At 50.1% G+C, this 19,138-nt stretch overlaps 2 protein-coding genes across 4 annotated transcripts in view; one reads left to right on the top strand and one right to left on the bottom strand.

The window, feature by feature from the left end:
* Window positions 1-1,483: 1,483 nt before the first annotated feature.
* TOR3A (torsin family 3 member A) lies at window positions 1,484-9,522 on the top strand. The gene is made up of 6 exons (XM_045027158.1): window positions 1,484-1,679; window positions 2,530-2,643; window positions 3,997-4,262; window positions 5,314-5,489; window positions 7,856-7,980; window positions 9,275-9,522. Exons 1-6 carry the CDS (start codon window positions 1,484-1,486, stop codon window positions 9,520-9,522), a joined length of 1,125 nt encoding a protein of 374 aa, XP_044883093.1.
* Window positions 9,523-9,866: 344 nt separating this feature from the next.
* Window positions 9,867-19,138, bottom strand: part of ABL2 (ABL proto-oncogene 2, non-receptor tyrosine kinase) — an 81,988-nt gene continuing 72,716 nt past the window's right edge. For 2 of the 3 annotated variants that reach the window (XM_045026344.1, XM_045026345.1), the window contains exon 11: window positions 12,423-16,419. In XM_045026344.1, the coding sequence (XP_044882279.1) occupies window positions 14,720-16,419 (1,700 nt within the window). In that variant the 3' untranslated portion in view covers window positions 12,423-14,719. Of the gene's footprint in view, window positions 9,996-10,910; window positions 10,980-12,422; window positions 16,420-19,138 lie in introns of those variants that run through there. The other variant, XR_006581459.1, reaches the window with a different exon arrangement.

Genomic DNA, 19,138 nt, shown 5'->3' with positions numbered 1-19,138 from the left:
TTATACTGTATACCAGTGGTCTAGAACGTGCTAGGACAGATGCAGCTAGGAAAGGATGAATGTAACAGAGGCCTCCCTCCTCCCAAAATTCATGTTCCCAGAAATCCCAGCTGATGCCAGGATCTGGCCCTATCATTCTGCAAAGCAGCTGTTAAAGCCTCAGGATCTTATTGTAAATCACTAGGCTGCCCAGACTGTAGAGCAGGGGTGTCAAACTCAAATGACCATGAGGGCTAGTTAATTGGCAGGAGGGCTGCATCACTGACACACACCCTCACTGCCCCCGACCCTGTCCCCACCCCAACTCCACCCCTTCCCTGCCCTGAGGGTGCATGAGGGGTGTGGCAGGGGCTCAGGGCAGGGCTTTGAGGTGCAGCAGAGGGTGGGGGGGTGCAGGCACGGGGCTTAGGGTGCAGAAGGGCTATGGGAGGCAGTAGGGGGTTGGGGTGCAGGCTGGGGGCTCAGGACAGGGAGTTGAGGTGCAGAAGGGGTGTGGGATGCAGCAGGGGGTTCAGGGCAGGGAGTTGGGGGTCGGGGGGCAGGAGGGCTTCGGGCTCTGGGGTGGCAGCAGCACAGGCCGGGGCCGGGGCCAGGGCAGGCCGGCCCTGGCCCTGCTCCCACTCCTGGAAGTAGCTGGAACCGTGTTCCTGCGGCCCCCGGGGCGGGGGAACACAGGGCTCCGCACGCTGCTTGCCGCGCCTCCAGGTACCTCCCCCGAAGCTCCCATTGGCCGCAGTTCCCAGTTCCCGGCCAATGGGAGCTGCGGGGGGAAGGGGGGCGGGGCCGTGCCTGGAAGCCAGAGCAACACACGGACGGAGCCTTCTAGCTCCCCTCCCCCTCCCCATGTGATGCCGGCTGGTTCAGGGTCGGCGCGGCGCTCGAGGGGGGCGATCCCGGGCTGTAGTTTGCTCACCCCCGGCCTGCAGGTAGGCGGGGGTGGGGTGCAGGAAATAGCCCCGCGGGCCGCCTGTTTGAGACCCCGGCTGTAGAGCATCTTGTGTGCAGGGCGCTGTGGGCTGGGTCAAGGGGACTTGCCTGTCTTAGCCCGGTGCTGCCCTGGGAACCCCCCGGGGTGAAAGGGGGCAGCTTTCACCCCGCCCGCGAGGAACAATGCTCGTCCGAGCAGCAGGGAAGCACAACGGCGGGTACCTGCCGCATTGTCCCAGCTGCCGGGCCGCCTCTGGGGCTACCCCAGCCGCCGCCGTTCCCCTCCCCGCGGGTTGCAGCAGGGGCCGGCCCAGGCCAGCGGGCTGCCCGTGCGGTTTGCACGGGGCTGCAGAGCAGGTGGCCCGGCGGTGCTTTGTGCGATCGCCCCGGTGCAAACGGTCGAGCCGCGCTGGCTGTGGCCTGGCCCTGCCCGGGCGATGGGCCGCTCCCTGGGGGCGTCCCTCGGCCGCGTGGGCGAGCTGGCCCCACCCCCCGCAGCTCCGCTGGCCGGGGGCGGGAAGTGAGCTGGCGCTGGGGAGTCCGGCTCGCCGCGGCCATGGCGCGCGGGGCTGGGCTCCCGCTGCTGCTCTGCTGCCTCGGGCCGCTGCTGTGCGGCGCTGCGGGGCGGAGCCGGGCGCCGCCGGGCAGGGCCGGGAGCGACCCCTCCAGGCAGTACTGGCGGTACGTGGCCTGCCGGCTGTGGCGGGAGGGCTGCGAGCAGCCGCAGGAAGAGGCCAGCCGGGAGCCGCAGGGTGAGGAGCTGCCCCGTCTCCCTCCCCTCGATCGGGCACCTCGCCGTGTGCCAGGCGGCCGGGGGATCTTTGGGCTAGCGGGATGGCTCGGCCAATGCTGGGGGAGAGAAAGTGCTGCAGGGGAGCTACGGGCCCGGACCATCCCATCCCAGCCTCTTACAGCAGCTGAGGATCTGAGTCAGGAGCTTTTTAGGTCCCGCAGTTAAGAAGAGGGGTTGTGATCTGTTCTGCAAATGCCCGGTCTCCAGGTAGCTGTGCGTGTAAGATATGGCGTGACCGGCTTCTTTTGTGTGTGTTTCCTATTTAATTCCTGTAGCTGTCAGTCACATGTGAGTTTTCATTGCTGTCTTCTGTACCTCAGCACAACCAGAGAGGGCCCCCCAAGGCTTTGCAGTAAGCAGACACTGCTGAGCCAGGCTGCGAAATGGGATTCATTTGTATGGGCTCCTACGCCAAGAGGTATCCCTTGGGGAGAGGTGGTGTCCCATCTCCAGTGGGATTAGCAATTTCCCAGCCTACATCCCTAGCACAGGGGTGTGATGGGATCTCGCCATTTTGACTGAGTGTCCTTCTCAGATGTGTATGTAATTACGGTCAGTAATTGTGTAGTTACTTTGGCTTCACCCAGTAGCTGCAATGTGCCATTTGAGTGACTGCATATCTACCCATGTCAGTCCCGTCCCCCCCCCCCCGCGTTGTGCTATGGATGTGGACCTTGGTGCTGCTGGTAAATTGATAGGAGATTTACCATGGGTCTGTGGGGAATTCAAGGCTGATAGGGCAAGGTTTATCCTCAGGAGGCAGACAGCCTGCTGTACAATTTCCTTTCTCACTGCTGCCTCTTTCCTAGGTTGGAGCTTGCCCCTGGTGGGTCAGGATTATCTGGAGATCCTTTCTAGCTGGTACTGCAGATTTGGAAAGTGCTGTGAGACAGGAGACTGCAGAATAGCCAACAACATCACAGGTAAAGGCCCTTGAGATAGAGGATGGTCCAGAGTTTAAGGTGCTAGTCTGGAATTTAGGAGACCCCTGCTCTTCTCATGACTCCCTGTGTAACCTTGGGCAAGTCACTTAGTCTTTATGCCTCAGTTCTCCATCTGTATAATGGGGACGTCAGTATCGCCTGGCCTTAAATTCTTTAAAGATTATGAGGTGCTCAGATGCAGTGGGAATGAAGGCCAGAGAAGTACCAGAGACAGAATGTGTGTGCATGTTTCCCTGTTAGCTGGAGTGAAACCTCTTAATTCCCAGTTCCTAGAACTAGGGGCAAACCTGTGTGAGGTTTTTTTTAATTTTTAAATCAAATTTTTGGTCACAAAGAATTCGGAGAAGTCGCAGTTCTTAGCCAGGTGCTGAATTTGCCTCAGTGTTCCGTGAGTTTAGACAGTTCAACTTCAAAACATTTTCTGTTCTCTGATGCACAGACCCTCCTTTACTCCATGACAAAATCTTAGCCACACTGTGCAGAGCACTTTCCAGAGCAGAAACCCTGCCTGTTCCTGCCTGTAGTCTCCTGCACACCCAGAGCACATGGAAGGGGGAGGAAGAGCTTGCTCAAAGAGGGTTTGCTAAACCCCATCCCTTTCGGACAGTCCTGACCTAGACGGTAGATACTGAGCCCTGTATGTAGTCCATGTGAAAATGTCCTAAGCTGTGACTGGGTCTGGGACTTCAGTAATCAACGCAAACAGTGATTGATACTTTGTACTTCTCTTGGGGCTTCTATCTGGGGATCTTAGTGCCTTTTTGCAAACGTTAATGAACTAAATACCCTGTGAAGTGGGTAAATACTATCCCCACTTTCCAGAGGGGAAAAGAGAGGATAAGTGACTTGCCTGAGTCCATGGCAAAGTTGTGAATAGAGCCCAAGAATCCTGATTTGCACTACTGTGATCAGATCACTCACAATGCTGCTTTCCATTCTAGCTTTGCATCTGTAATACCAATGCACAGAGACCCCTTGAATAGGCATACCCTCCAGCAATGCAAGGCAGGGTGCCTAGTGCTCTGATGAGCTCAACTTAGAGCAAAAATGCTGCCAAACGTCCTCCCTACTTGTTCCTACCCTAAAGTGATTTTTTTTTTTAAATTTTAAACAAGAAGTTTATTTAAACAACAAGATGTTTTACTTGAAGGGAAAACTATCTAGGATCGATTTTTTTGGAGTAATTTACCCCTACTTAGACAGAGGTTGCTCTGCATGTAACAGCTACATACAAAAAAGTTATAAAATCGTCCTTGGTTTTACAATGATAAAAGAAAAACATTGATAGGAGGCAGGTTGGGTGTAAGATCGGTGTTTCCTTTCGTTCTGCAGGGTTAGAGCTGGACCTAAGCAGGAGGCTACATGGGCAGCACTTGGCGAAGGATGTCATTCTGAAAGCAGTGCAAGGCTTCCTGGAGACCCCACAGTCGGAGAAGGCTCTGGCTCTGTCGTTCCATGGCTGGTCTGGCACTGGGAAAAACTTTGTGGCCCGGATGATCACTGATCACTTGTACCGAGATGGGCTGAAAAGCGAGTGTGTTAAAGTCTTTATCTCGCTCTATCACTTCCCACATCCCAAATATGTGGACTTGTACAAGGTGAGCAAGCTCCGACGTTACCAGCCACAACAGCTGTCGGTTGTAGTAGAGGTAACTCAGTCCTAGCCTCTTCAATCCCAATCAAAGGGGCGTTTCTGAATAGGTAGCTATCTCAGACCCCGCTTTTAGTAGAGGAGAAAGCAGGAGCAGAGGCTGTTGGAGGAGCCCTATGCCAGTGTACAAAGTTGTGACACAGCAGGGAGTGGGGAGTATTGACCTGGGAAAGTTGCAGGGGAGTTTTACTGGGACTGTCTGCATTGGGGATGGGAGACTTTCCTTGAGGGAAGATACCTGAGCATGTAACCTGAGAGCCCAGGATGGGGGTTGGACCCAGGTGACACCTTTTGCCCGGGTGGGGGGAACTGGCCAAAGGCTGGAGGAAGAGGCGGCGGGGGAGGGGGGAGGGGGCTGGGTGAGATGGCTGGAGGGCGTTTTCAGTTTAGAGCTGGTTGGGGAAATGGAGGGAGCCCCAGGGCTGAGTGGTGTCTAAGCTCCCTGCCCCCCCACTGAGGGGTCCTGGTTGTACCTACAAGCTCTGTTTGGGACTGTATTCCTGTCGTCCGATAAACCTTCCATTTTACTGGCTGGCTGAGAGTCACGGTGAATCGCAGGAAGTGGGGCGCAGGACCCTGACTCCCCCACACTCTGTGACAAAAGTATCAAGTACAAAGTTCCAACCCTTCCCAGCAGGGGCCACTGGCTGTTGGAGAGCCCAATGCCACTCCAGTACTGGCCCCTCCCAGAGGGCCATTATAAAAACTGGTGTGTAATGATTAGTAGTTGGTGAGCTCTGAGCTGCTGGGGCCATTGCAGGGAATGGTGCAGGAGCACTTGCAGTGGAGGAGCTCCCAGCTGCTGTGATCCCAGCCTTTGCCAGTGGGAGTCACAATAGGGAATGGAACAGCAGGTGGGGTGCTGGCTGTGAGGGAGCTCAGTCTTCCTTGGTAGTTGTCTGTGTGAAGGATGCAGTAGTCCTGGCGGTGAACACCAGGTGATCTATACACAGGCCCCTCTGCTTGCCAGTTCACACTCTTTTCCTACTGCCATGCAGGTTCAGCTGAAGAAGCAGATAAGCGAAACAGTGCAGCTCTGCAAGCAGTCATTGTTCATCTTCGATGAGGCAGAGAAACTTCACTCTGGCCTGCTGGATGCCATCAAACCCTATGTGGATCACTATGACAGCATCGATGGGGTGGATTACAGGAGATCCATTTTCATATTCCTCAGGTGACTACAAGGGACCCTAGGGAGAAAGGGATGGCTCGCGGGGAAGGATCTGCTTTCTCCAAGGTTCATGACAACCTATATTAAAGTCCCGTGATCTGGGAGATTGAGGTGTGGGACGGAGCTGCCCTTGGAAGGCACAGGATTTGAAGGGAAAGTAGTTCTCAGGATTCTCCTTGTGCAGTGGCCTCAAAGCCCACTCACTATAGCTGCTCACCTCTGCCTCATGATGGCTGAACGTAACTGCCTCTCCAGAGCCCATCAGTGTAGCTCCTTAGTTGGCATGTGCTGCTGACTGTGAGGCTGAATGTCTGCAACCCTCAGGAGTTGACTCCTGGATTCAGCACTGTATCAGTAGCACCATGCCAGTGAGCTGTATCTTAGGAATCAAACCGGTGCCCCCCTCAGATGGTGTAGCCCAGAAAGCTGGGCAAGCATTGCAAAGTGTTTACCTTCCACTTGAGCATCTGCCGCTGGCCACTGATGGAGGCTGGATATACCAAACTAGGCCATTAGTCTGCTGTGGTACGGCAGGTCCCATGACCTCTACTTAATTCTGATGTTTAGAGGCCTGGGTGCGTCTCTCCACCTGATCCCAGCTGGGTTTATCTGCTCAGAAAGCACATGACCTGGCCTGCCATTTTCAGAACTGGCCCAGAGGTCAGGGGGACTCTCCCCCTTCCAATGAATAGGCCTCCGAACCCTTGATCAGTCTGTTTGTGGAGAGGAAACTGGAATTGAGCCCAAGGATGGAGGGGCTACCCTGCTCTTGTGGTCATATACCGTTGGCCATTCTCCCTGCCACGCTGAGGAGAACCTTGAACAATGTGTGATCCCAAGTGCTGTGGGAAGGGGGGCAGCAGGGCCCCTCTGTGAAGCTGCCATCTGGGAAGGTGGGCTGTGCATGCAGAAACACTGGCTCTGCATGTCTGCCATTTAGAAACCAGACTGCTCTCGGAGATGTCACTGGAACCGTAGCCACACTGGGCCCTCCCCTTATGGGGGTGGCTGTGTCTCTGTGAAGAAGAAGGGGTTTCTTTCCTGTCGACTCCTGGGGAAATGTGGGAGCTGCAGCTTCCAGGACAGAGCTAACTAAAATTTGAAGGGGAGCTGGGGTAGAGGGAGTAGGCTGCTCAGAACTAACATGTGGGCAGGGGGGAGAGTCTTTTAGTTTCATCCCTCCCCCACTCCCATCTTGACTATGAGTTTGTCCCCTCCATTATCAGAGATGGCTCACAAACCCCTTGGAGAAGGGAGGGGGGAGTGTCAGTGTGTCCACTAGTCCTACTCTTCTTTGCCTTCCCAGTTCCTAACCACTTTGTACTGGCTAAGCGTTTGGGAGGGGCTCAAGCAGCTTTTGTCCTGGGCGCTCTGCTAAGTGACCCCCCCCCTCCTCCGTGCCTCCCCCCACGGACACACACCTTAAGGTGGGGACGGGGCTGACACCACTCTAGCTGGTGCAAGTCCCTCACCAGGGCGGATGCTGTTTCCAGGCCATTCTGACTGGGATAATTTTGCCTGAGCTTTGAGGCTCCCTTTGGAAACTTCAGTGCCCGCTTGCCCCCTTTCATTGCACTTTTGCGCTTAGAGAAACAAGCTTTTTTAAAAGTGGCCCCAATGTGTGAGTTCCAGCTGCCCTTCCCCTTACAAAGCACTAGTCACTCAGGCAAAGACCCCAATGTGGGTTTTCTGCCACCTTCATGATCTTCCGGCTCCACTTTCTCATCCACACAAAGCGCTTTCTGGACCATTGCTTCTGGTGGGACTCATGCCAGTTTCTCTGTCCTTTGCTGACGTCTGCAGAAGGGGCTGGAAGATAAAGGGGCTGTAGTCAATATGTTCTGTACTCTTGATTCACAGTGTGTAATAGTCTGGGAGGGTGGGGCCTAATCCTAAGAATCAGGGCTGGGGCATGGAAGCAATTGATCTGGTGAAAAAGTGATCAGTTCTCTTTGCAGGGGGGGAGAGAAAGCAAATCCATGTCTAGGGCCATTGGAAAGGCAGAGCTTTGGCTTGGGGCTACATGAATTGGAGCATTGCCAGCAGATCGAGGGATGTGAGCGTTGGGGGAAGGGATAACTCAGTGGTTTGAGCATTGGTCTGCTAAACCCAGGGTTATAAGTTCAATCCTTGATGGGGCAATTTGGGGCAAAAATCTGTCTGGGGATTGGTGCTGCTTTGAGCAGGGGGTTGGACTAGATGACCTCCTGAGGGCCCTTCCACCCTGATAGTCTATGATTCTATGAATCCTTGTGCTACCAGTGGCCCCTGGACCTGGGTGCTGTTAGTGGTTTTTGATGTATGATTTTGTGAGGCATAGACATTAGGATTATTCCAGATAAAGCATTTAACTTCCATTTCCTTCCCAGTAACATTGGTGGGAACATTATCAACCAGGTGACCTTGGACTTCTGGCGAGCTGGACGGGCCAGGGAGGAGATCACCATGGAATACTTGGAGCAGCACCTACGCCTGGAGCTGCTTGAGTCCACAGGTAACTGAGCTAATTGCTGCAAGTCTGCACTGGAGTTCTGCAGTCTGCTGCCCCTTCCCTAGGTGGGACTGGCAGGGAGCAGAGAGACATGGGGACTCATTTTATTGATTGGCTTTTTCATGGCCCTCAAAGATTACTGAATACCCACCCCCAAAATCTATCTTCACTCCATCCCTGGGGAGGTACGTCAGTGACTTGCGCCACAGTCACACAGGCTTGGTGGCAAAGCTGGGGTTTGAACCTAGATATCTTGCGAGAGAGACCAGTGCCTTAGCCATAAGACTGTATTTCCTCTTCTATCTGAGCTACAGCCCCTATTATCATTTAAAAGGGAGTGGAGTACAAGTACCCTATGAGCAATGTCTCCGCAGCTCAGCCTTAGCCTATGCTGGCATATCCCACCCAGATGACCACAGGATCCTCTTCCCCTTTCACTCCCGAATCCCTGCTAATCAGTAATACCCTGTTGGCTAGCTGGTCTGAGAGTGGGTGTGCTGACTACTTCCCTAGAACAGCATTGACTGCTGTTGGTGGTATCACTAGATGGTTTCAGACATGTCTTGTGTCCAGAGATAAGTGTGTGGTGTGTGCAATCTGTAAATATCAGCCAGATTTCCTAAAAACAGGATGAGATACGGGGCAGATGTAGCCTCACGGTTGCGTGGGCACTTTGTTACTCATGGTGACTATTGCCACCCTGCTCAGGACATGGTGCTGAGCAGAGCCATGTCCAGAACCAGCTGCTCAGAGTGAAGAGAGGCTCAGGATATGCAGGGGCAGCACCGGATCCCCCAGTGCTCCTTCTGGCAGATTTTTCCCTTTGAGTCTCCATAGTGGCATGCAGCTCTGACATCATCATGCAGCAACATGGCCAGGAATGGCACACAGGCTGTGAACCCACTTGGTTTTTAATGCAAAAGAGTGATTGTGGCTTCCTACTTAGGGAGTGTTTCATGATTTCTGTGTGTGTAATTGAAACCATGAACCTTCCCAAGCTGCTTCTGCATGTTTAGGTGAGCAGTGGCAGAGACTCCCTTATTCAGGGCAGAAGGACCTTTTGTTTAGAGAGAGACGCCTTTAATTCCAGGGCAGAAGAATCAGACACACGATTAGCCAAGGCCCTGTCTCAGACAATATTTTCTCAGTGTTGAACCAGCTTCTCCAGGCAAACTGCACTGTTCTTCTAACATTTGTGCTAGCTGAGATGGATGGAGATCTAGGCGCCTGGAAGACACAAATGGTTCTGTTACAAGCTGTGCATTGAGTGCCCTTGTTGCTCTGGTTTTCATTGCAGATGGTGGCTTTGCTCAGAGCCACCTCCTTCCAGAGAACCTCATTGACTTTTTTGTGCCATTCCTGCCCCTGGAGAATCGCCATGTGAAGCTGTGCGTGCGGGACGCTTTTCTGGCCCGCAGCCTTCCATACACTGAGGAGGTGCTGGACGAGGTGGTCAGGACGATGGTGTTCATCCCCGAGGAGAAGCTTTTCTCTGCACAAGGTTGTAAATCTGTGTCTCACCGCATCAACTATTTCCTACCCTGAATGTGAGGGGGAACTGTACCAGTGACCAGCATGGCTGCTTGCTGCATAATGAGACCTGCTCCTCTTGCATGAGCAGATTGAAAATTCATCCACTTGCACAGTGATGGGAACTTGTGAAGTCCCTCAGAACTTGAAAGAGACCTCCAAGGGTTGCTGTGATTGTCAGAGTTGTGTGGCACCTGTGCAGCATTCAGCTGGTAGAAGGCTATGGCTGGCTATACCTGCCTTGCCTACTTGAAGTTCCATCTCTTAGCAAGTAGCTCAGAGCAGAAGCAATGATTAGCTGTTGCCAAAGCAAGATTTCTGGATGGCAAATAGTGGTCTGCTTCACATGAGCAGAGTTGGTCTGGGACCTTGGCTTATTGTGGTGTGAGTGGGATAGCTTAGTACCTTCAATAGGAAAGTCTGAAGAGGTCACAGAAGTCACATCCTTGCTTCTGGGCTTCTCGCCCCCCCGGTGTCATTTCCAGCACCTGCAAAGTAAAATCAGTGCACTAGCTGTTGGTAAGACAGTGATGGAGAAAAATCTAAACTTGGCTATGGAGCAATCTCCCATTTGGGGATTGGTCTCAGAGTGAGAACGTGTCCCAGAAACCTTCTTACCAAGCCAGCTCTAGGAGAGGATGCCCAGCAGCCTGCACAGATGATGATGCACAGTTTGAATAGAGATTAGGACTAAGATTTCCATCTACTGTGGGCGTTCCAGGCGTATAACACTGACCTTGTAGTGTCCTTGCTCTTTGGTGACTTCCATACAAGACTCCAAGTGAGAGGACAAATAGTTCTTGACAATTTGTTTAATATAAAGATTAAAAAACCTTATTTTGTTTGTTGTGCTGTGAAGAGATGTTCACTTTAGACATGCTAACACTTCCCCCCCTTAGACAGCAAGGTGCCAGTGTGTCTGCAGTTCCAAGTCTATGAATATGTCTCCACTTCAGCCCAGGACTGTTCTGTCAGGGATAGCATTTGGTGATACGAGCCAGCATCTTCCCCTCACGGAGGCAGCTCTTGCTATCCACACTCCTCATGCTCAGATTCCTCAGTTTGGCTAAACTACTTCTGCAGCATTCACTTAAGGGAGCTCCCAGTTGCAGCAACTTGGCCTCTTGACTGCTCTGATAACTCAGGAGGACCAGAGTACAGGGTGGCTTGTCTTGAGCAAAGGTTGGAAAGTAGTGACTGTGAAGGAGAATTCTGCCATGTGATTACTATTTCATAGACTAGCTAGGATTTTGCTGTTACACATTCTGGCTTTTGGCCAGAGCTAGTATTACTACAAGAGGGACTGTTTGCTGTCTCGGATACCTGCCAAATGATTAAAAAAAAAAAAGCCCTAAAATGTCAACACCACTAAATACAGTGGAATTAGATGAATAATCACTTACTCTGTGAAGATGAGGTGGAACAGCAGACACTGGGACAGATTTCAGAGTAGTAGCCGTGTTAATCTATATCTGCAAAAAACAATAAGGAGGCCGTGTGGCACTTTAGAGACTAACATTTGGGCATAAGCTTTTGTGGATTAAAACCCACTTCATCAGATGCATAGAGTGAAAAATACAGAAAGCAGTATGAATATTACAGCACATGAAAAGATGGGAGTTGCCTTACCAAGTTGGGGGTGGGGCACTGCTAATAAGGCTAATTCAATTAAGGTGGAAGTGGCCTATTCTCAATAGTTGACAAGAAGGGGTGACTATCAAAGGAGAATTACTTTTGTAGTGCTAACGAGGCCAATGCAATCAATGTGGACATTACCCATTTCCAACAGTTTTACTGAGGACAGAGTTCAGCTGCCTGGACATTGTACTTGTGGCTCTTTGATCTATGTTAGGCTTTAAAGTGTGCCAGTAGTTCCTAGTCAGCCCGTGCCCTCGCTCTGGAAAGAGTCTGACCAGGCACATTTTGTCTAATTGCCATTGAAATGGATTTTGAGCTCATATTCCCACCTGGCACATTGGCTTCTAGTTATTAGTAAATGACCATGCACAGCTATAGTACTGTGAAGATGAATGGGCCATGTGGTTCCTTACTGTTTTTCTTTTGGCCAAGTGATAGAGCAGACCAGCTTTCACTGTGTCAAAACGGTATAGCTCTCTCATCCTTCCTAGCTACACCTCACTACATGTCTGTAATTAACTAACTATAAACTAAAGGTTTAGAATTATAGGTATAAGAGTACTTACACAAACTCTGCTTGACCACATATATCTCCATGCTAGCCAAGGAGTTTGCCATCTCTCACCAGCTCCCTACTTGCTTTCATTTCAGTGTACACAAGACTTCAAGAAGTATTATCCAAAAGAATAAACCCCATAAAATCATCATAAACCATTAGTTGGTCATGAATTAAGACCAAAAGAAAGCCAGCTCCTCATCATCAAAGCTTCCTATTTTTCTCATCTAGGTTAAATTCAGATGAAAGGGGAAAACATAAGTGGTTTAGATTCAGTTGTAAGACATCAAAAGCTGAGAGGCTCCCTGATGCTAAAAACAGATCCAAGGGGGGGGGAGGGAGGGGGGGTTAGTAACAAGCACAGGAGAGAACTTCAGTTATCGAAAACCCGATGAGACAAATCCTTGCACTCAGATTGGCTGAAAGGAATTTGCGTATTATACAGTTGAGAAATAAGCATGTGTGTTTATGCAACTCGGCCACAACCAACCATAGTGCCTGGAAGTGTGTAACTACCCAGCAACCCTGCAGTCTGACTGGAACAATCCCATTTCAGTGGGGTTAATAACATATTCAGGTTCTTTGCAAACCTGCTGAGTTAAATGTTTCTATTTTTTACATGTTTGCAGATATGTTAATTTTTAAGCTCAGTGCAGCAACCTTTAGCTTAGAACCAGGCAAGTTGAACCATTCCAATAAAAGCACCATGTATTCAAGTGTATTTGCCAATAAAATATTGCAACTTTTATTTAAAACAAAATGCAAATTGGCAAAACTTGTGGAACGACAGGCAAAACCTTATTTACATCAAGTTTAACACTGTTTGCAGTTCACAGTCAGACAACAGAGTGAAAATTAAATTAGAAAAAACAATCAAATATATTACAACAACAATTATTAAACAAAACAATTGACAACATTGGTAGTGTGATTGGTGATTAAGGTGTTTTTAGTTTAATCCAATATTGTCCTCAATAAATTCACTACTGATACAAACTGTGTGCTGAGCTGATCATAATCGTTAACCCCTGTGCACAACACACACATTGGAAGAGTGACCCTTTGGTATAGACATTTAATTTTAGAGAGAAATAAATCAGGTGTTCAGTAATCTAAAATTTGCTACCAATATGGAATAGGCTAAAGATCTTTTTCTGTCCTCCAGCACCACTGACCATCCATGCAAAATCCACCTGCATAAGATACTGGAAAGCGTGCGGCACACATAGCATAAAGGAGGTTTCTGAGCATGCTCTAGTCACTCATCTCCATTTATGGCGGCCTCTGGAAGTGGTGTATTGTGCATTTAAAACGAAGTGGTGATTACCAGCCTGTCACCTGCACTTGTGAAAAAGTGAAACCCACCACTTGCCAGAGCAGTCATAACCCTAGAGAGAGACCGAGCATACTGTACTGGAGCCATCCTGCAGTGGTGCTTTGGTCACACATTGTCTCCTTTTAAGTGACAGCACAAATAGCAGGCAAGGCCTTTTTCCGCACACACTGGGCCCAATTGTGAAGCTCTTACTCAGGCAAGCTCCCGAGGGCTTCGATGGGAGGCTGAATAAAACAGTAAGGAGCTCAGGATATGGCCTATGGCAATTACTGACCCCCGTCACCATGTAACCCCATTAGACAGCAGCTTTTTAATTCACTACAGAACTAATGAATGTCAACACAAACACTGCTGCTCTATAAAACACAGCAGTTGGATTATCATCACATTCTGCTGTGCTATAGTAGGAAGAACTGTCAGATATCTAGCATTTTAAAAAAAGACTGTGGAGACATCTGGTATATCTTACTTATATTTACAGCCTAGTGACTTGGAAAGGCCAGGGCTTGTGGAGCAACTCCCGCAAACCTAATGCTATGTTGGGGGTCAGACATGCTGAGAAGGCTGTTACACAGTGGGACTACAGGGCCAGTAAGGCTATATGGCTGGTTCCCAAGCTGGCTGTATTAGTGTCAGCACTTTCAATGCTACAAAGGAATGTAGAGAGCAGTGAGATTCTGCATTGACAGGAGGCAGTGCCTTGGCAACTGTGCATCTCCAGGTGACCACACAGAAGAAGGAACCAACATTGTACCAAAGTTAAAAATAATCTACAGTTTATCAACAGACACTGGTAAGTTGTGCAACAGCCTTAAACTACTCACAAGTGACCAACTGTCAGGTAGCACCCATGCTAGACTACCAGAAATGGGTAGAGTCAACCAAAGTGAAGACTGTGTGTTTGTGGTTTGGGGGCGGGAGGGCAGGGACAGGTCATCAGTGGCAAATCTGCCCAGCATGCCTGATGCTTCAAATATAAATGTGTAATGGCATGAAGTGGGTGGGAGGGAAAGCGGTTAGTTTAATATATTAACTCATTTTGCAGTTCTTACTACAGCAGCAACAGTACTGTGGAAGTATGCCACCTGGGCTAGTGCATCCACTCCAGCAGCTCTGAACACCATCAGTGCATTACACCTCTTTCCCCACAACCACACACACACTCTCCCCCCTCTGGGACTCAGGCTCAGCATTCTCAGCATTAGGTACCAACTGTGCCCTACTGCCTTTCCCTTGTGATCTCTGGAGGCCAAAATATGCATTAGTGCAGAAAGGGGAGGATCTGTACAGGCAGCTGGCCATGCAGTCACTCCAGGACTCTGGACAGCACGTGGAAACCCCCCCTACCAAAAGAACCCACCATCGATTCTCCTGCCTCTTACAGGCAAGAGCAAGGAACTTCTCTCACTTGCGGACACAAGTAAATCAGATGTGCTGGTTAGGGAAAATTCTTGAGATTCTGCCCTTTCAGCTTCAATCTCACACACACACCCCTTCCTCCAGTGTCTCCTCCCTCCCTCTCTCTATTTTTGAGATGAATCTGTAAACGTGAGGAGAACTCAGTGATCTGAGGTACTTAACAAAAACTCACTCAAGTATCAGTCTTGCCTTTTGAAAGCATCAATACAGGAACAGAGTTTCCCCTCCATGTGTAATTTTTCCTTTACCCAGATTGACAGTAGCTACCTTTGAACCACATCACTGATTTCTTGGACACATGACAATAAGTTATTAAGGACGGGGTTTGCTCCGGGCACACTAGCAGCTGTTGAAGACACCTGCAGTTCCTGCAGGCTGAGTTCCAGTTTGCTCACGGCTTCCCGGAAGGCAAATTTGTTGCGTGTTTGTGGGATGCAGTCCACATAGCCTGAGCAGTAATCCAACAGCTGGTGTCCTGTATCCACCAGCTGGCTGTTTGGTGTTGGTTCGGCAATGGCACTCGAGAGGAGGTCTGCACACTCCAGCAGTGCCTCTTTGCTGATTTTGTCTGCTGAGATTTTCTCAGCTGCCTGTTTGGTCTTCCTTAATGCCACTTTAGCACCTGCTGTACCATTGGCCATTTTCGCTGGTGAGGTGGAAGATGATGACAGAGGCACTTGAGGGGGAGGCATCATGGGCCTCCCAGCTTTTCCACCACCATGTGCCACCACTGCCTTTTTACCACCTTCACTTGTTTCCAGTCCATGCTGTGCTGCTGCGGTGTTGCTCAACTCTTCTGCTGTCTCTAAGCAAACAGGTGACTGCTGCAGGAGCCTCATCACTGGTGGTGGAGGTGGGGCACACTTTGGTTTTACCCGTCTGGGCCGGTCCCTGTCGCCGGAAGATGTGACCTGATGCTCAGATAAGAGCTTAAATTTATTACCCTGAGAGTCTGTGCCAATAAGCTGCACGTCTGCTGGAGTATGTTTTAGAGTGGGTGAGATCAGGACTGGCACTTTGTGGTTATGAGTGGTTGGAAGTATTGCTGCAGCCTTTGCTGGAGAAGACCATCCTGGTCTCTCTCCATCTTCTAGGGCACCTTGCCGTGTACCACTGTTTTTTTCTTTGCTCTTAGGGGTTGTTGCCAGACCTGGACAGTCCTTCTCTGCAACAGCTGAATCCCCTGAAGAGGTTCTGACTGGAAGAGCAGTGGCACCTCTTGGCAAGAGTTTGGCTTTCGGTCTCTCTCTGGTCAGAGCAGGGCCTTCTTCAAGCCTTTTGGGAAGCAGGTCAGTGGATCTACCTATACTCTCCTCTGGCTGAGAGGAGGTGGACACTGTCCTTTCCAGCTGGATTTTTGACCTCTGGCAATTTCTAGGAAGAGTCATTGCCATCCTATCCTGCTCGGGAGGCCCCGAAGACATGGAAGATGTAGAATTTGACCTTGGAAAAGGCTTTGAAGCTTCTTCGCCACCCGTGGGTTTCCCTGCTCGTAAACCCAGTGTCTTTTTAATCAAGCGTGGTGTAAAGAAACCTGTGATGCCTGACCACCCACCACCAGTGTTTGCACTCCCACCACTGCTGGTACCACCACTGTCATCACTGTAGAAGTTCCTCTGTGCAAAGCCCCCACCGTAGCACTTGGCTGGGGCCAGGCTTGCATCCTGCTGGGTGGGAGTAAAAGAAAATCCATCAACATGCTGCAAGGAAGCAACAGATGAAAAGTTACCCGTGAGCTCATATTTCTTGTGGGGCTGATTCTCCATCTCACGGAAGGAACTGCTACGCTTTGGAGGCGTGGGGGCATTCCTCTTCTTCATAAAGGAGCTGAAAAAGCCACCCTTTCTGTCCCTGGTGAAAGTGGTCTCTTTAGCATCTTCCAAGAGGCCGCTGGGGGACTTGTCCCGTTGCTTGCGAGGCAGTGCTGGAGAGCCACTGGTTGGCTGTGTGCTTCTGATAAACCCTAGAGAGAAGAAACAGATGTGAATAAAGAGTTGATAAAAACCTGAACTCACCCTGCAGGTTGGAATGGGTTGAACAGGCCTGGAACATTTAGACATTCCAAATCTGCAGGGCTCTCCTCTGGAAAAAATATAATTTTGTGCACATCTGGTGTTCTTTGGCAAATGATTTAACACACAAAAATAAGTCAAGAAGTTCACTTAACAGAATATCTAGGATAAAATCAATGAATCTGCTTTTGTCTTCTACTTTCTTGCTATTTCTTTTCCTTTCCCTGTCCCTATTCTCTCTTCCTTCCTTAAATGCTTAAAAAGTTTTTGGATTTGACTGTTTGATACAGGACTTCACATATAAAACTGACAAAACACAGCAAGAGATTTTTCTTTCATACAGCCATAAATGTGAAATTAAAAGGAAAAAAAGTTGAATTTACTAAAATAAAACTGAGGCTACAGCCAGTCCCCGTGGCATAACTGATTAAATGCCCTAGCATGTCATGACAGTGACCATCAAGCTTTGAGTCAGGCAGAAGTCACAAGTGAAATAAACCAGAGGAATTCTGTAGCTAGTTCCTGGGCATATGTCCTCACCACAAAGGCTACTTCACACCATGAAAATTACTGAACTCTGTTTTTGAGTCCTGGAATGAGGTGGAGAAGCTTGCACAGCACCTGCCCAAACCAGGCCTGCTTTTAATTAATGCTAGAAATACCTTAATTTGCTTAACAATAAAACAAGCAATTTCTGAACACAGACCGTGACAAAAAGCCCCAAACTTGTTCTGTACCATTTCAGTCTTCTGAAGAAAAGAGCCATGCTGCTTTTCTCCATATTGGAATCCTCCTGTCTCTCAGCACCTGCAGCTTTCCCAAGAAATCAAGGTTCCCTCAATCTGATCACTCCACTTCACTACTCCAGAAACAGTAACACAGCCAAGATTTACTGGCCCTGTACTTGCTCATGGCTGTATTACCTTTTCCTTTCCTACCTTAACTTGACAGTGCACAGCAAGTTTAGGATAAAAACTGAATGACACCACCATACAAGACAGTTACCTTTTCTGTAACTGATGTTCTTCAAGATGTGTTACTCATGTCCGTGCATGCTCGCCACGTGCACCGGTGCCAGAAGTTTTTCCCCTAGCAGTACCCATAGGGGAGCACCGCTAGCGACCCCTGGAGTGGTGCCACCACGGCATGGTATAAGGGGCGCTGCACATTCGTCCCACCCTCAGTTCCTTCTTGCCAGACAACTCCGACAGTGGAGAAAGAGGGTGGGTTGTGGTATGGACATGAGCAACAATCTTGAAGCATACCAGTTATGGAAAAGGTAACTTCTTTTCTTCTTCGAGAGAGATTGTTCATGTGCATTCCACAGTAGGTGATTCCAAGCTATATCTGTTGGAGATGGGTAGGAGTTCACAGACACTCGGGATGGAGCACAGCCCTGCCAAACTCGGTGTCTTCCCTGGTCTGGGAGACAATCGCATAATGCAAGCTCAACGTGTGGACCAAGGACCATGTAGCAGCTCTATAAATGTCCTGAATAGGGATGCAAGCCAGAAAGGCAGTGGACGAGGCTTGCACCCTTGTTGAGCGTGCTCTCACAATCGGTGGCGGGGGGGACTCCCGCCAGGTCGTAACAAGTATGGATACATGAAGTGATCCAGCTGAAGAGCCGCTGAGTGGAGATCGGCCTGGCCTTCATGCATTTGGCTGTGGCAATGAACAGCTGCAAAGACTTCCTGAACGGTTTTGTTTGTTCCAGGTAAAAAGCCAGGGCCTGTCTCACATCTAGCACGTGGAGACGGCGCTCCTCACTGATGTGAGAGGCTTGGGACAGAGTATCAGAAGGAAAACGTCCTGGCTCATACGATGAGCGGAGACCACCTTGGGGAGGAACGAAGGGTTGTGGGTGGAGCTGGACCTTATCTTTATGAAATACCATGAACGGGGGGTCGGAAGTCAGGGCCCAGAGCTCCGAGACCCTCCTAGCAGATGTGATTGCCACAAGAAAGGCTACTTTCCATGAAAGGTGGGACCAGGAGCATGTGGCAAGTGGCTCAAATGGAGGCCTTGTCACCCTGGCCAGACCGAAGTTCAGGTCTCACTATGGGATCGGGGGCCTAACATAAGGAAAGAGGCAATCCAAGCCCTTACGGAATTGACTGGTCATGGCGTGAGAAAATATTGTGTGGCCCTGGACTGGCGGGTGGAAGGCCAATATGGCTGCCAGATGCACTTAGACGGACAAGGGCACTAGGCCTTGGGCTCTGAGATGAAGTAGATAATCCAGTATAAGCTGGAGTGGGGCAGCCACTGGTGAGACACCATGATCAGCGGCCCACCGAGAGAACCTTAACCATTTTGCCAGGTAAGCCTGACACGTGGAGGTCCTCTCCTCTTGGCCTAACCTTTGAGCAACCACACCGTGAGGTGGAGGGCTGCAAAGTTGGGGTGGAGGAGGTGACCTTGGTCCTGAGAGAGAAGGTCTGGGAGGGTTGGCAGCAGCCACGGGGGGGTGGCAATGGACAGGTTCATAAGAGTCCCGTACCAGTGCTGTCTGGGCCCTACTGGGGCAATCATGAGGACGTGAGCCTTGTCTATCTTGATTTTTTCCAGGACCTTGCTGATCAGCGGAATTGGGGGAAAAACCATATACATCTCTACCCCGATATAATGCGACCCGATATAACACGGGTTCACATACAACGTGGTAAA

Source organism: Mauremys mutica, chromosome 8 (genome assembly GCF_020497125.1).
Source record: "Mauremys mutica isolate MM-2020 ecotype Southern chromosome 8, ASM2049712v1, whole genome shotgun sequence".
Lineage (NCBI taxonomy): Eukaryota > Metazoa > Chordata > Testudines > Geoemydidae > Mauremys > Mauremys mutica.
Note: the sequence above shows the minus strand (reverse complement) of the source record. Positions and strands in the feature narration are given on the sequence as shown.

Bases quoted from the DNA above. Each gene is read 5' to 3' on its own strand.
- TOR3A (XM_045027158.1), top strand. From the start codon at position 1,484: ATGGCGCGCGGGGCTGGGCTCCCGCTGCTGCTCTGCTGCCTCGGGCCG. The intron at 2,644-3,996 runs GTAAAGGCCCTT...TTCGTTCTGCAG, and splicing joins AATAGCCAACAACATCACAG to GGTTAGAGCTGGACCTAAGC. The intron at 7,981-9,274 runs GTAACTGAGCTA...TTTTCATTGCAG, and splicing joins GGAGCTGCTTGAGTCCACAG to ATGGTGGCTTTGCTCAGAGC.